The sequence below is a fragment of the Oncorhynchus keta genome, chromosome 36, assembly GCF_023373465.1.
Source record: "Oncorhynchus keta strain PuntledgeMale-10-30-2019 chromosome 36, Oket_V2, whole genome shotgun sequence".
Lineage (NCBI taxonomy): Eukaryota > Metazoa > Chordata > Actinopteri > Salmoniformes > Salmonidae > Oncorhynchus > Oncorhynchus keta.
The window spans coordinates 6497042-6514808 of NC_068456.1; the positions used below are offsets into that span (position 1 = coordinate 6497042).

At 45.7% G+C, this 17767-nt stretch overlaps 1 protein-coding gene across 1 annotated transcript in view; it reads right to left on the reverse strand.

Moving 5' to 3' along the window:
* Nucleotides 1-17767, reverse strand: part of LOC118369538 (TATA-binding protein-associated factor 172-like) — a 67344-nt gene that overhangs the window by 13447 nt on the left and 36130 nt on the right. The window contains exons 18-27 of the mRNA XM_035753990.2: nucleotides 13710-13884; nucleotides 13241-13435; nucleotides 11258-11434; nucleotides 10490-10730; nucleotides 10081-10265; nucleotides 9845-10001; nucleotides 9478-9587; nucleotides 3870-4071; nucleotides 3474-3622; nucleotides 2562-2714 (exon numbers count right to left, since the gene is read on the reverse strand). Coding sequence (XP_035609883.1) covers nucleotides 2562-2714; nucleotides 3474-3622; nucleotides 3870-4071; nucleotides 9478-9587; nucleotides 9845-10001; nucleotides 10081-10265; nucleotides 10490-10730; nucleotides 11258-11434; nucleotides 13241-13435; nucleotides 13710-13884 — 1744 coding nt within the window. The remainder of the gene's footprint in view (nucleotides 1-2561; nucleotides 2715-3473; nucleotides 3623-3869; nucleotides 4072-9477; nucleotides 9588-9844; nucleotides 10002-10080; nucleotides 10266-10489; nucleotides 10731-11257; nucleotides 11435-13240; nucleotides 13436-13709; nucleotides 13885-17767) is intronic.

The window sequence follows — 17767 nt, forward strand, 5'->3', positions numbered from 1 at the left end:
AGCAAGAGCGGAGACTTGCTGCTAGAAAACAAGCCAGAGCGGAGACTTGCTGCTAGGCAACAAGCCAGAGCGGAGACTTGCAGCTAGGCAACAAGCCAGAGCGGAGACTTGCTGCTAGGCAACAAGCCAGAGCGGAGACTTGCTGCTAGGCAACAAGCCAGAGCGGAGACTTCCTGCTAGGCAACAAGCCAGAGCGGAGACTTGCTGCTAGGCAACAAGCCAGAGCGGAGACTTGCTGCTAGGCAACAAGCCAGAGCGGAGCCTTGCTGCTAGACAACAAGCCAGAGCGGAGACTTGCTGCTAGGCAACTCAGACGCAAGCTGAAGCAGCGGAGCAGAGAGAGAAAGGAGAAGCATGCAAAAGCTAACAGCTATGCTAGCGACTCAAAACGTATCAGCATTTCTCTATTGGTTTTCATATCCACCTTCTTTCATTGTCCAAAAGCCAAAGGCAAAATTCTAGTCATATTAACCCATCCCAGTTGTTGCATATTTAGATTTCCCCTCTTTCTAAGTCAACAGAGATGTTTCTCTTAAACCACTCCATCAGGCGCATTTTTTAGAACAATGTTTTCCGGCAAATTGTACGCCTTACGTGGTCTGCTTAATTACAGTAGTTGCACGCTCAATAATATGAGACGATCGGCTCGCTATTGTCGCATGTTTTTAAAGCTTTTAATGACAAATTTCCATTCCTTGTACCCATGCTGGGGCGTTAGGTCACGCGACGTATCGTATCGGGGAGCGCACAATCAGTGGGGCCAGAGTGGTTTTACGCTTCTTCCGACAACCACTTTTCGCTGGAAGTGAGACAGCTCAAAAAAAGCCTGAGTGAGAAGTTTAGTAAGCTTTTATCTACACTGTCCAACCATACACATCTGACGTAATGCAATTTAAAAAATATATATATATCACTACACAAATCAAATTCTTGGTAACATTTTGCTATGCTGCTGTCAAGATTTCATGCAATCTTCCAATCTCACCTTTGCTAGAGTAGCTATCAGGAAGGTTAGCCGCCGCCGCAGACGGTTTTAGAGCAGGTGGGCACAAGAAAAATAAGAGAACGTTGAGTCAAATTACATAAGTTGCTGTTAGAAGCACACTAAAACCCTAAAGTATTACCTCTGGTTAGTACTGTAGCATATGTTTATGACTGATTGCATTAGTAGGGCAAAATAAATAACTTAAAGTGGAAAAAGCCTAATTGGTCAATGATTTTTTGCATACAACAGGGAATGTATACAGTACATGTGCATACCGTAAAACTTCAATTAATAGCCCAGGCTTTTATTTGCTTCAATCACTGGACACAACAGGCACTTCGAGACAGACTTCTATTTCCTTAATGCACACAGCTTTGTTCATTTGCATAGTTTATTGTTTATTTCCAGCTTTTTAATCAATTCCTTAATTTCCTGCCCTAATGTGTTATCATTTACACCCTTTTTTTTATTAAGACAAACTTCCTTGACAGAATTACTATCCTCTGACTGTGCATTTTAGTTAGCTATCAGCCAATAGCTAGCTAGCAGTTACTTACTGGCGAAAAAAACAGCTGATTGCCATAATTCAGTAATGACTTGGAAAAGTTATGTAAATGTGACACATCAAACATTAAACCTCGTAAACAAGTCACGGTAACCTCATAAACAATTGATTTAGACAGGGCGTTTATTTAAAACAGGCGTTTATATTGCTGAAATGTGTGCCATTGCCCGGCTACTAAAAATAGGACAAGTGGCTATTTGAGACTCAGTGTTTAATTGAAGTTTTACGGTATGTATACATATTTAATTCTATTTCAATTTAACATGCTCATATTATTGTATAACCCTTGAAAATGTCATGTTGATAGGACTTTCCTATCTTGAGATATTTGAGTTGGTTTATTAATCCATGTCCACTTGTGTCATTTTGGTGCCATTTTTGGAAAAGGCTCTGCCATTGACCAGTGCATTATCTCCTGTGACCTTTTGACCCAGAATTCGTACACACAAATTGTAATATCTCAGCAATGGCAATAGTACTTTCTGTTCAACTAATTTGACTGTTTGGACGAATTTAACCGTTTGTTAACCAATTAATTCATGGGGGTTGGTTAAAATGACTGATATTTCCTGTAAGCTAGCTAGCAAAGTTTGCTTTCTGTGAATGCTGAATGTTATTTTGCTAGCTACTTAGCAAGCTACCGGTATCCGTCGTTGTACTGTAGCCTGTATGGACATTGTTTTGACGAACAAGAAATTCATTTAGGGTTCAACATTTTTGCATTATTCAAATGTGATAAATGATGTGCAGCATGAGTGGGTAGCAAGATGCAGCCTATAGGTTCTTTGAGGAAAGATAGCTTGCAGCAGTTTGACACAATAGGCACAGTGCGCTCGTGCTATAAAGGAGATCTCAGCTGCACCTATAGTCAAGGGCTGTTAGCCGATAGATTATGAAAAGGGCTAATATTGGCCCGACCAATTGTTGGTAGAATTCTAACACCCACAAAATGTAAATGCACACATAAACACACGTAAAAAAATAAAAAATAAAGGCCATGTAAACACACACCTGCTGATACTTGCGGAGCTCAGCCTTGATGGGCACAGGGATCTTGTAGTTCTCCAACTTCCTGCTGTCCAGCAGCTGTTCCATGAAGTGACGCTCTCTGGCCTTCTGGCGAATCAGATCATCCGACATGGTGGGAGGATCCGGGATACCCGCCTAAGATAAAGAATAATAATAAAAAGGCGGACTCAAAACCCTTTTCACACCACTGACCTGAACCAAGCCCAGCTGTCCTTTGCTGACCTGGTTTCACATCCACCATAGTTGCTGGAACCTTGCTGGAAATAATGAAAACATTTAATATCTGAGCGCATTACAATTGTGGTCAGCATGATAGTGTGAAAAGGGTGTAAGATATCCAAACAAACATTACCAGGTGCAAAAGCCAAGCCTCCAACGTTTTTTTATTTGGGAGTCAACTGTGTCTCCGTATGGGAGGTCATTCGGCTGACATTCAGCCGTCCCGATTCTGCAGTGCATCTGATTCATTTCTCCCACTTAATCTCTCTGATTGAAGTGAACCAATGAACTGACAACACTTAACCGGCTGACAGATGTCAATGTCGCCATGAAAACAAAATGCCCAACTTCATTAGAGTACACACACACATCCTCCAAATGACAATCACATAAAATATTCAGCATAGGAAAATAATGAGATACTGTCCTCTATTGGGCAAAAGGCAAATAACCATATTGCACAGTAGGAAGTAACACCGCAGGTAGCTTGTAAATGGCAGATCTAGCGAGTGTTTGAAATCGACTACACTGCAGTAGGACTGCGCAGAATGACAGATCTACAAATTACCTGGCATCCCAAAAAAAGACTAAATCACTACACCCAAATAACTACTTACAAACAAATCTCCTTTAAAAAATACTGCCTGTGCTGTATTGTTTGGTGTGTGTGTTTACCTCCAGTGGTAGCAGGCGGATGAGGGTGGCAAAGCACTGCGTGGCCATGAAACGGACACTATCACTGGGGTCACTCATGCGGCCCAGCACCGGCACCACCAGCAGCACAATGTACGGCACGATGTCCACATCCAACTGCTCCATCACACCTGGGGGGCGGGGGCCAAGGGGTCAAGGACAACCAACCACAAGACACCAACTCCCCTGGTTTCAATGTGGGGTTTTGGGTTCAATTCATGCTGGGGTCACATTTACAAAAAAAATGTATGCATGCACTCAATATACTGTTGGATAAATTGTCTGCTACATGGCATGTCCTTTTTCTATCTTATATAAAAACCATTGGTTGGTTGCGCATACGCGGGAACATGTCTGACTGACACGTATGAAGGATACAGGCCATGGCCTCGATGGCCCCCTCCTGCTTAGTGCCATCCTCGATGCACCCCAGCCAGGGCAGCACACATTCCAGGAACAGGTGCATGGTCTCCATGGTAGCGATCTTACTGAGCACACCAACGCAGCGCGCCGCCATGTGACGCACGGCCGTGTACGGGTGCTGCAGACAGGTGAACAGGTGGGGCAGGTGCTCCAACAACTGAAACGCAGAGGGGAAGAACTAAAACAGACAGACAATACAGTAAATGGGGTATTTACAGACATTACGCTCCAAAATCAAAGTTTGCCTGATGTGTTCATGTCAAAGTCTTCTGTTGAGATAAACACACGGCCCAGAGCACAAGGTGGTGTTTTGGATTGTGGCAGGTGATGTACATGCGACAATTCAAAACACCACCACGTAATTTCCAGATACCTGTGCTCATCTTCACCATTCATTTTGGCTTAAGGCATACAGTGCCTTTGGAAAGTATTCAGTCTCCTTGACTTTTCCCCGTTTTGTTACATTATAGACTTATTCTAAAATTGATTAGAACCCCCCCAAAAATCCTCAGTAATCAGGTTTTGAAATTTTTGCAAATACCTTATTTAAGTAATTATTCAGACCATTTGCTATGAGACACGAAATTCAGCTCAGGTGCATCCCGTTTCCATTGATCATCCTTGAGATGTTTCTACAACTTGATTGGAGTCCATTTGTGGTAAATGCAACTGATTCGACATGATTTGGAAAAGGCACACACACACCTGTCTATAAGTCCCAGAGTTGACCGTGCACGTCAGAGCAAAATCCAAGCTACGATGTCGAAGGAATTGTACGTAAAGCTCCGAGACAGGATTGTGTCGATGGTACCAACAAAAATGTCTGCAGCATTGAAAGTCCCCAAGAACACAGTGGCCTCCATCATTCTTAAATGGAAGCAGTTTGGAACCACCAAGAATCTTCCTAGAGAAGGCTATCCGGTCAAACTGAGCAATCGGGTAGAAGGGCCTTAATCAGGGAGGTGACCAAGAACCCGATGGTCACTCTGACAGAGCTCCAGAGTTCCTCTGTGGAGATGAGAGAACTTTCCAGAGGGACAACCATCTCTGCAGCACCCCACTAATCAGGCCTTTATGTTAGAGATGGAAGCCACTCCTCAGTAAAAGGCACATGACAGCCCACTTGGACGTTGCCAAAAGGCACCTAAAGGACTCTCAGAGCATGAGAAACAAGATTCTCTGGTCTGATGAAACCAAGACTGAATTCTTTGGCCTGAATGCCAAGCGTCATGTCTGGAGGAAACCTGGCACCATCCCTACGGTGAAGCATGGTGGTGGACGCATCATGCTGTGGAGATGTTTTTCAGTGGTAGGCACTGGGAGACTAGTCAGGATCGACGCAAACCTGAACAGAGCAAAGTACAGAGATCCTTGATGAAAACCTGCTCCAGAGTCCTCAGGACCTCACACTGGGGAAACGGTTCACCTTCCAACAGGACAACAACCCTAAGCACACAGCCAAGACAACGCAGGAGTTGCTTCGGGACAAGTCTCAATGTCTTTGAGTGGCCCAGCCAGAGCCCGGACTTGAATCTGATCGAACATCTCTGGAGACCTGAAAATAGATGTGCAGTAATGCTCTCCATCCAACCAGAGAGCTTGAGAGGATCTCCAGAGAAGAATGGGAGAAACTCCCGAAATACAGATGTGCCAAGCTTGTAGAGTTATACCCAAGAAGACTCGAGGCTGTAATCGCTGCCAAAGGTGCTTCAACAAAGTACTGTGTAAAGGGTCTGCTACGCCATCTAGAATCCAAGATGGCGTAGCAGCAGGACGTGTGTATTTGTCTTATCCCGTGTAAATAGCCGGTCTTTTTCATATATATCTTAAATCTCACTTTCTACTTTCCTGCAACCCGCCTGACCTAATGTGGTAACGGATCTGCTATTTTTATTCCTTATAACTGTAACTTCCATAAGGAACTAACCAGCTAACTAGCTACTAGTCCTGGTTAGCCACGGCTAGCGGTCTTCATCTCTTTCCTCTGTCACCAGCCAGCCACCAGCCAGCCTTAGCTCGGACAACGCCTGTCAGTCTGCATAGCGCGATATCAACCCAGAGCATATCGGACTGCTTTCCTCTACCACATCACCGGATTCCTGCCGCTCTGAATCATTACACCAGATCATCACAACTAGCTAGCTGCAAATGACTGGATACTGTTTGCTAACGACTCTGTCCCGAAGCAAGCACTGGCTAGCATTGAACTAGCCTCGAGCTAGGCCCATATACCAGCTAATTCTAGGGCTACAATACCTCCTTTGCCAACTGGACTGGACCCTTTTTTGTCAACACAGAGCCCCGCCGACCCATCACGACTGGACTGCCGACGTGACTGCCCGATGTGGTCTCAACTAGTAGATGGTTCTACGATGTCGCCGAAGAACCATCTACTAGCCTCGGCCCGCTAGATTTTCTGAACGCTGTATCCCCTGCTTGCCTAGCGTAGTAGTGACTACTGAACAGCACCCTGACTCACCAATTGCTGCTCTTTTGACCCTATGATCACTTTGCTACACAGCTGATGCTCCCTGGACTGTTTCAATAACACGGCACCTCATTTTTTTACCTGTCGCCCCCAGCCTCATACTCAGGTCCTGTATGTACCTAACTGATCTGCTCTGCCCATTTCATTGCCATTTATCCGTTGTTGTCTTAGCTCTCCTGATCAACACCTGTGATTGCTTTATGCCTCTCTCGAATGTCAATATGCCTTGTCTACTGCTGTTTTGGCTAGTTCTTATTGTTTTATTTCACTGTAGAGCCCTCATTACCGCTCAAAATGCCGTAGATAGCTCTTTTGTCCCACCCCACACACGTGTAGACCTCACTTGGCTTAACTGGTGCATCCAGAGACAAAACCTCTCTCATCGTCACTCACCGCCTAAGTTTACCTCCACTGCACTCACATCCTACCCTACCTTTGTCTGTACATTATGCCCTGAATCTATTCTACCACGCCCAGAAATCTGTTATTTTCTGTCCCCAACGCACTAGACAACCAGTTCTTATAGCCTTTAGCCGTACCCTTATCCTACTCCTCCTCTGGTGATGTAGAGGTTAACCCAGGCCCTGTAGCCCCCAGTTCCAATCCTATTCCCCAGGCGCTCTCATTTGTTGAGTTCTGTAACCGTAAAATCTTTGGTTTCATGCATGTTAACATCAGAAGCCTCCTCCTTAAGTTTTTTTTTTTCACTGCTTTAGCACACTCCGCCAACCCTGATGTCCTAACCGTGTCTGAATCCTGGATTAGGAAGGCCACCAACAATTCTGACATTTTCATCCCCAACTACAACATTTGCCGCCAAGATAGAACAGCCAAAGGGGGTGGAGTTTCAACTGTGCAGGCTATGTCTTGCTATCCAGGTCTGTGCCCAAACAGTTTGAGCTTCTAGCTTCTAAAATCCACCTTTCCAGAAATAAGTCTCACTGTTGCCGCTTGTTATAGACCCCCCTCAGCCCCCAGCTGTGCCCTGGTCACCATATGTGAATTACTTGCATCCCATTTATCTTCAGTTTGTACTGTTAGGTGACCTAAACTGGGATATGCTTAACACCTCAGCCATCCTACAATCTAAGCTAGATGCCCTCAATCTCACATAAATTATCAAGGAACCTACCAGGTACAACCCTAAATCCGTAAACACGGGCATCCTCAGATATCATCCTGACCAAACTGCCCTCTAAATACACCTCTACTGTCTTCAACCAGGATCTCAGTGATCACTGCCTCATTGCCTGCGTCCATAATGGGTCCGCGGTCAAACGACCACCCCTCATCACTAGCATCGAATAGCCCCCGCGGTTTGCAACTTTTCAGTTAAGGAACCAATCTACACAGGCAGTTAGGAAAGCAAAGGCTAGCTTTTTCAAACAGAAATTTGCATCCTGCATCCTGACCCCTAAAAATCAGCTGGGCTAGACCCTCTCTTCTCTTTCTAAAATTATCTGCTGCAATTTTTGCAACCCCTATTACTAGCCTGTTCAACCTCTCTTTCGTATTGTCTGAGATCCCTAAAGATTGGAAAGCTGCCTCAGTCATCCCCCTCTTCAAAGGGGGAGACACTCTAGACCCAAACTGTTACAGACCTACATCTATCCTACCCTGCCTATCTAAAAGTCTTTGAAAGCCAAGTTAACAAACAGATCACTGACCATTTCGAATCCCACTGTACCTTCTCCACTATGCAATCTGGTTTCCGAGCTGGTCATGGGTGCACCTCAGCCACGCTCAAGGTCCTAAACGATATCATATCCGCCATCGATAAAAGACAATATTGCAGACGTCTTCATCAACCTGGCCAAGGCTTTTGACTCTGTCAATCACCGCATTCTTATTGGCAGACTCAACAGCCTTAGTTTCTCAAATGACTGCCTCGCTTGATTCACCAACTACTTCTCAGTAAGAGTTCAGTGTGTCAAATCAGAGGGCATGATGTCTGAACCTCTGGCAGTCTCTATGGGCTCACACAGGGTTCAATTCTCGGGCCGACTCTTTTCTCTGTATACATCAATGGTCGCTCTTGCTGCTGGTGATTCTCTGATCCACCATTCTGTATACCTCGGGCCCTTCTTTGGACACTGTGTTAACAAACCTCCAGACGAGCTTAAATGCCATATAACACTCCTTTCGTGGCCTCCAACTGCTCTTAAATGCAAGTGAAACTAAATGCATGCTCTTCAACTGATCGCTGCCCGCACCCGCCCGCCCATCTAGCATCACTACTCTGGACGGTTCTGACTTAGAATATGTGGATAACTACAAATACCTAGGTGTCTGGTTAGACTGTAAAGTCTCCTTCCAGACTTACATTAAGCATCTCAAATCCAAAATTAAATCTAGAATCACTTCCTATTTCGCAACAAAGCAACCTTCCCTCATGCTGCCAAACATACCCTTGTAAAACTGACTATCCTACCGATCCTTGACTTCGGTGATGTCATTTACAAAATAGCCTCCAACACTCTACTTAGTAAACTGGATGTAGTCTATCACAGTGCCATCCATTTTGTCACCAAAGCCCCATATACTACCCACCACTGCGACCTGTATGCTCTCGTTGGCTGGCCCTCGCTTTATATTCGTCACAAACCCACTGACTCCAGGCCAAACCCACTGGCTAGGTAAAGCCCAGCCTTATCTCAGCTCACTGGTCACCATAGCAGCACCCACCCATAGCATGCGCTCCAACAGGTATATTTCACTGGTCATCCCCAAAGCCAACTCCTCCTTTGGACGCCTCTCCTTCCAGTTCTCTGCTGCCAATGACTAGAGCGAATTGCCTGGTAGGCCAGTTAAAGGTGGAATAACTATTTCATCAGTTATAGAATCAGGCCTAACAAAATGTTGAAAGCCAATGGGTCTGAATACTTTCCAGGACCTACACAGCAGATGGCGAGGGATGTGGGTGTGAAAACAACTGAGGTGTGAAAACATTGGAGATATTTTTGAGCTTAGAGAAGTCAATCTTTTACTGGAGTTTGGTAGATAGGATGGTGGTGTTTCTACTGGTGAGATTCAAATCAAAATCAAATCAAATTTAACTCCTGCATGTTGTCTTACCAGAGGTTTGAGCTCGGGGGCCATGGCTCCAGCCGTGACCTCCAGCACCTGCAGAGAGTTGACCAGCTCCTGGGCTGCAGCATCCCCCCTCTCCAACTGGAGCTTTGCATCTACAACACCATAGAGCAGAAATGCATCAATATCTCTTCATTGATGACAACACTCACAAGAGGTATAGGAAGATGCCCATCTGGAAATGGACAGAGGGTAGCAAATAGCAATACATCTTGATCATGTTCATTAGGCACCAAATGGGACTGAAACAGGGCAGGGCTACCTTTATTTGTCCAATAAGAAATGTTTGCTTTCAGTTGCGGTGATCCCAAATGAACATGACCCCTATGATCTAATGAAGAGTGTAGCATACCGATGCCTTGGTTGTTCTCCACCACGGCCCTCAAAGGTCCCACCACAAACTCCCACAGATAGGGCAGTGACCCCGTCAGCTCCTGGCCAAAGTGCCTGGCAACCGTCGTCAGAGAGAACTCGGCACCTCTTCTCTGAACGAGAAATGGCTTTTTATTCTGAAACGGTCAAAATAAACCATAGTCATCAGGAACACAGTCAATACACAGGTAAATGTTTGCTCTCTCTGTCACCCACCTCATCAGTATCTGTGGTGATGGTGCTGCCGGGTGGCAGTTCAGTGGTGGGGGTCTTGGAGGTTTTGGGGGTGGGGCCCCTCTTGCTGGTGATGACAAATGCTGCCCTCTGGTGGCGGTAGAGGGTGATAATGCCCTTGGTCTTATTGACCATGTGGTGCATGCATTCTTTCTCCGACATGCCAGCTAGGGGTGAAAGAGAGAAAGGGTCAACAGAGTGAGTGTCAGAGGGTTCTACGTAATATCTGTTTCTGGCAGCCACAACCTTGTTAGTGTTAATCTGGGTCATGTTCATCGGGTTGAAACACGGACGGACCACAAGATCTTCTCCAGTTTTTGTCTACATTCCACTATGGTGTGGCCTAATGAACATCACCCAGATTAAAAATGTTGTGCATCCCATCCCATACCTTTGGCAGTCTGAGTGGGGGGCACGGGGCAGGCCGAGGAGGGCGTGAGTAGGGGGTCCATGCAGATCGACGAACACAGGTTCTTGACGATCTTGGAATTGGGACACGGCTGCCTAGTAGCACACTGCTGCAGCAGCTTGGCGATGAAGGAGGCGGCGTAACCCTGAACCAGGGTGTTCTCCTCCCGCTTAGCTGCCTCCATGAGCGGACGCACCACTGGGTTCAGCTTGTCTGGTAACGCCTGCAGGTTGGGATGAGAGAAAATGAAAATGAGCGTTTGCTATTGGACAAGTCCAGATAGTCTGTTTCAGTCCGTTTGGTGCCTAATGAACACAACCCAGATTTAACGCTGTGCATTTCAGTTTCCATATGATACCATGTACTTCTCTGGCTAATATTGCTGGTATCAATACTATGCATCTGTACTGAAACAAAAATATAAAATGCAACCATGTCAAAGATTTTACTGAGATACAGTTCATATGAGGATATCAGTTCAATTGAAATAAAGTCATTAGTCCCTAATCTATGGATTTCACATGACTGGGCATGACTGGGCAGCCATAGGTGAGCCTGGGAGGGCATAGGCCCTCACCTGGTCAGTCTGTCATGGAAAGAACAGGTGTTCCTAATGTTTTGCACACTAAGTGCATATGTTATGTACAAATTATTCAAACAAAACCATTTGAATAGACATGGCATCGACATCAGGGAAGGCAAAGTGTCGATAAAGGAACCAAGTTTCCAGTGTTAGATGACGTGACCTACCTGCAGGTTGACCACGGCGCAGGCGGTGAACATGTGGACGCGCAGGTGCAGCTGCTGCCACTCCACACTGGTCTCGCCCACCGTGGACTGGGCCTGCTGACGCTTGCTGTCCAGTGGATGAAACTGTTTGGACTTCGTATCCAGGCCCACGGTGGACTCTGCGAAGATGGTGGTCACCTATTGTATGGAGGGAAGAGCAGAGGATGTAGAAGGTGATTTCATAGCATTCCTGGGTTTGTCATCGTTCGATACAATGGCGTTCAGCCTCCATTAACCTCAATAGGGTCTAGAGTTCAATTCCATCGGAGTTAAGGGAAATGACCCAAAGTCTAATAGGAAATGACAGATTCAGGGCAAATCTCTTTACAAAACAATCCTTTCATTACCGCTGTTCAACAAAATAGATGAGAACCAGAGGTCGAAATAACACAGAATTCAGAGTTTTTCACGCAGATAAGATCAAATATAACGCTGCGTTCTGTTAACACAGGCATTTTGTAAATGCCCATCTAAAATACTTCTCATTGTAATGTCTGCACGCTTCTGTCGCAGTTCGCGCCAAATCCTAAATGTTACACAAATTGTGCTTTCAGTTGCACTTTTCCACTCAGATGGAAAATCTTGCTCGTCTTCAAACCAATTAAATCCCCCGCATTCACATGGGTACATTTGATCGGCAGACAGCGCTCTGACTGACGTTTACTTTTCTCCGGTGGTTTTAGCAAGTTAAAATGCAAGGAAAATGTTGCCGATGGCCATGTATCGTCTACGCAAAAGATACCGCGCTTTTTCATAGTATGTCAATTTACTTATGCGTGGCTGCTAACCAAATGGCGCAGCTCTTCGGTTGTCCCCTGAGGATAACTAAGCGATTCCCTCCCAAATGTTTTGCATTCATTTATTTTGTGTAATGAAAAACTATAGTTGCCCCTGATAACTCTACTGAAGCAACAACAACAAAAACACCTGTCTTTCGAATTTCAATGCAGGTGAAATGGTTTAAAAACATACGATGGTCTGCGTTTTGAAAATGAAGGTTTCTGAAACCTTAATGCGACCCCTGGAGAACATTGATTCAATATTTAAACATCAATGTAATGACTTCAGACAGCTCAAAATGTATTCGGCTAAAAGCTGCATTTAATCTGTGTTGAAAATGTAGGTTATGAATCTAGGAAGACTTAACCAAGGTGGCAAAAACATGGGAGTAGTACACTTAGTATAAGCAGCCACCGTCTCCTAAAGCTAGAATTGTTTTTGCTCCCAGACAGTGGCATATTTTATTTTCTTTAACTAGGCAAGTCAGTTAGGGACAAATTCTTAATTACAATGACGGCCTACCCCGGCCAACGCTGGGCCAATTGTGCGCCGCCCTACGGGACTCCCAATCACGGCGGGATGTGATTCAGCCTGGATTCGAACCAGGGACAGTAGAGTCACCTCTTGCACCGAGATGCAGTGCCTTAGACCGCTGCGCCACTCGGGAGCATAGGACCAGAGACAGCCAAAATTAGTACACTACCATCAGTCTCTCTAACACGGCGTCATCACACCCCTGTGTCTCCGTGGCAGACGGGCACAGGGCCATGGCCTTCTTCCCAGACAAGCCAACACCACAGAGACAGCACATAGCACAATAGTAACCTAACTTTGTTAATGAGCGCATAAGATGTTTTTTTTAAATCAAACATGTTGAATATTATAAGTCATAACTTGATCCCCACTGAGATTAGACTGAGCCATGGAGATGGAAGGTGGCCAGTAGGTGGCCCAAAGGCTAGAGGCCGACCTATAGCCGGAGGGTCGATGACTCGAATCCCGGAACGGGCAATAAAGAAATGCGGTCTGAACTGGCAAGAGCAGAAAAATTTCTGTTCTGACAAATAGACAATTGAAATCCACAATGTCATTGAAACACTGGATTTGGCTGCCATTTTATCTTTTAGGGATGTTACACAGATACAGTGGGAGTGTCGTCCTCACCAGTTCGTTGGCCTGGTCGATAGTGAACACGCTGCAGTTGAGGCGGTCGCTCACGTCGATCTGAGCGTCGGCCAGCAGGGCGATGAGCTGCTTACACTCGTTCTGCATGCGTGTGAAGGGAATGGCGATCTCATCGTAGTACAGCTGCTCTGACAGGATGGCTAACAGGCGGGGCTGGACCATGGCTGACACCACCTGAGTCAAGAGAAGGCGGGGGGCAAGGCGGACAAGGTTTCATTTGACATTGGCTGGGATTCAATGAAACTACAGTTTGCTGGTATCGTGTTGGCTATCTACGGTACACCTTTGACGTCGGCTCAAGGTGAAATTAAAGGTAAAAATAGCTCTGCACGGGTAGTTTGTGTTTGTTTGAATCCCGGCCTTAAAAGCAGTTCTAAAGTGAACAACTCCTATTCAGACAGCACCAAACGGAAAAATCTGACGAACGAAAAAGAGACTCGGGCCCCACCTTCTGCACGGCGGCCCACTCACAGAGGACCAGGGCCACAACGATGCGCTGCAGGGCAGACTTGGAGTTGAGGTGGAAGAGGAGCAGCTGGCCCAGCGACTCAGCCGGCCGGATGTCCTGGGAGGATGAATTGAGCTGCGGGTCGCAAATACATCGACACAGGGCCCCCAACAACCTGAAGTAGAGAAATAAAATGATTTTTAGACATTCATCATTTATGCAAGTGTTGGAACTGGATTCGTCGCAATTCCACCACAGTGGTTTTTTTTTCCCCCCTCGCCTTCTTTTGTCGGTCAAGAGAACACAAGTTTTAGTTTGCATACTAGTTAGTTCAGTGAGGAAAACAATAAGCTGGGATGTGCGAAACGTTTGCGTCACAGCCGCTCCTAAATCAAATTAAATTGCACTGGTCACATACACATGGTTAGCAGATGTTATTGAGAGTGTCGCGACATGCTTATGCTTCTAGATCTGACAGCAGTATCTAACAATTCCACAACAACTACCTAATACACACAAATCTAAGTAAATATATGGATAAGCGGTGACAGAGCGGCTAAGATGCAATGATAGATAGTGTAGTATATACATGAGATAAGAATGTTTACATATCTCGCATTACTTTAAGTGACTAGTGTTCCATTTACTGTAGGTAGGCAGCCGCCTCTCTGTGCTAATGATGGCTGTTTAACAATCTGATGGCCTTGAGATAGTAGCTGTTTTTCAATCTCTGTCCCAGCTTTGATGCACCTGTACTGACATCATCTTCTGAATGGAAGTGGGGTGAACAAGCAGTGGATCGGGTGGTTATTGTCCTTGACGATCTTTTTGGCCTTCCTGTGACATCGGGGTGGTGTAGGTTGTCCTGGAGGGCAGGTAGTTTTCCCCCAGTGATGCGTTGTGCAGACCGCACCACCCTCTGCAGAGCCTTGCAGTTGAGGGCGGTGCAGTTGCCGTACCAGGCGGTGATATAGCCTGACATGATGCTCTCGATTGTGCGCCTGTAGAAGTTAGTGAGGGTTTTTGGTGACAAGCCACATTTTTTGAGCCTCCTAAGGTAGAAGAGGCGCTTTTGCGCCTTCTTCACCACACCGTGTGTGCGTGGACCATTTCAGTTTGTCGGTGATACGTACACGGAGGAACTTAAAACTTTCCACTTTCTCCACTGCAGTCCCATCGATGTAGATGGGGGGGGTCAACCTCTGCTGTTTCCTGAAGTCCACGATCATCTCTTTTCTTTTGTTGACGTTGAGTGAGAGGTTAATGTCCTGACACCACACTCCGAGGGCCCTCACCTCCTCCCTGTAGGCCGTCTCATCGTTGTTGGTAATCAAGCCTACCACTGATGTGTCGTCTGTAAATTTGATTATTGAGTTAGAGGCGTGCATGGCCACGCAGTCATGGGTGAACAGGGAGTACAGGAGGGGGCTGAGAACACACACTTGTGGGGCCCCAGTGTTGAGGATCAGCGTAGTGCAGATGTTTCCTACCTTCACCACCTGGGGTGTGGCTCGTCAGTAAGTCCAGGACCCAGTTGCAAAGGGCAATGTCAACACCCAGCGACTCAAGTTTAATGATGAGTTTGGAGGGTAGTATGGTGTTGAATGCTGAGCTGTAGTCAATGAACAGGATTCTTACAAAGGTATTCCTCTTGTCAAGATGGGATAGGGTAGTGTGCAGTGTGATGGCGATTGCATTGTCTGTGGACCTATTGGGGCGGTAAGCAAATTGAAATGGGTCTAGGATGACAGGTAGGGTGGAGGTGATAGGAACCTTGACTAGTCTCTCAAAGCACTTCAGGATGACAGGAGTGCTACGGGACGGTAGTCATTTAGTTCAGTTACCTAGGCTTTCTTGGGAACAGGAACAATGATGGCCATCTTGAAGCATAATGGGGACAGTAGACTGGGATAGAGATTGATTGAATATGTCCGTTGGTCTGCGCATACTCTCGAGGACGCGGCTAGGGATGCCGTCTCGGACAGCAGCCTTGCGAGGGTTAACCCATTTAAAATGTTTTACTCACGTCGGCCACGGAGAAGGTGCCCAAAGCTTTTGGTAGCGGTTCGCGTCGGTGGCACTGCTGTCCTCAAAGCGTGCAAAGAAGTTTATTAATTTGTCCGGAAGCAAGACAATGGTTTTCTTTTCGTAATCCGTGATTGTCTGTAGACCCCGTCACATACGTTTAGTGTTTGAGCCGTTGAATTGCGACTCCACTTTGACTCTATACTGACACTTTGCTTGTTTGATTGCCTTACGGAGGGAATAACTACACTGTTTGTATTCGGCCATATTCCCAGTTGCCTTGCCATGATAAGATGCGGTGGTACATGCTTTGTGCGAATGCTGCCATCAATCCACGGTTTCTGGTTAGGGAAGGTTTTAATATTCATAGTGGGTACAACATCTCCTATACACTTCCTTATAAACTCGCTCACCGAGTCAGCGTTGTTATCTGAGGCTACCCGGAACATATCCCAGTCCACGTGATCGCGAAACGTGGAATCCGATAGGTCAATCCGACACTGGTCCGACCAAAGCAAGGGCACTTTCCGTTTTAGTTTCTGCCTATAGGAGGGGAGCAACAAGATTAAGTCATGGTCAGATTTGCCAAAAGGGGGGCAGGGGAGGGCCTTGTATGCATCGAGGATGTTGGAGTAGCAATGGTTGAGCGTGTTACTCGCTTGTGTACTGCAATCGATATGCTGATAGGTAATTTGAGAAAAAGGCTACCTAAATTATTTGTTAAAATCCCCAGCTACAATATATGCAGCCTCAGGATATGGTTTCCAGTTTGTATAAAGTCCAGTGAAGTTCCTTGATGACCGTCTTGGTATCCACTTGCAGGGGGATATACACAGCTGTGACAATAACGGAGGAGAGTTCTCTTGGGAGATAATACGCTATTTGATTGAGGAATTCTAGGTCAAGTGAACAAAAGGACTTGTACGTTGTTACAATTACACCATGAGTCATTAATCATCGCTCTTCTTACCGGAGAGATGGTTATTCCAGTTGGTGCGATGCACTGAAAATCCTGTTAGCTGTACTGACTCTGACAGCATGTCCCAAGCTAGCCATGTTTCTGTGAAACAGAGTATGTTACAATCCCGGATATCTCTTTGGAAAGCAACTCTTACCCTAATTGCATCAACTTTGTTAACTAGGGACTGGACAATAGCGAGTAATATACTCAGAAGCGGTGGGTGGTGTGCGCGCATCCGAAGCCTCACTAGAAGACTGCTCCAGCACCCTCTCCTCCGGCTGCGTTGTTTTGAGTCGGCCTCTGGAATCAGTTCGAATGCCCTGGGAGATGCAGACAAAGGATCTGCTTTGGGAAAGTCATATTCCTGGTCATAGTGCTGGTTGTGCTGGTAAGTTGACGTCTCTCTGATATCCAATAGTTCTTCCCAGCTATATGTAATAACACTTAAGGTTCTCTGGGCTAACTATGTAAGAAATACATAAGAAAGAAAAGACTGCACAGTTTTCTAAGGACTAGAACCGAAGCTGCCATCTCTTTGGCGCCATCTTTCATCAGGCCACCACTCCCCAAAAAATATGTTTTTTTAATAGTTTTCATGATAGTAATGTTTGAGTCACTCATGACATAAGACCACTGCAACATATGTAAAATTGCAGGAAATTAGCTTTAAAAACAACAAAAGTTTGTCTCTGCATCCACTATCAGTCAACATACAGTGCATTCGGGAAAGACTCCGACCCCTTGACTTTTTCCACATTGTTACGTTACAGCCATATTCTAAAATTTATGAAATAGTCCCCCCCCCCCTCAATCCACACACAATACCACACAATGACACAGCAAAAACAGGTATAGACATTTTTGCTAATTGAATACATATTTTAAACTGAAATATCACATTTACATTTGATAAGTATAAGTATTCAGACCCTTAACTCAGTACTTTGTTGAAACACCTTTGGCAGCGATTACTGCCTTGGGGCTTGGGCATGACCCTACAAGCTTGGCACACATGTATTTGGAGAGTTTCTCCCTTCTCTGCCAGTTTGGATGGGGAGTAGAGGTCGAATGA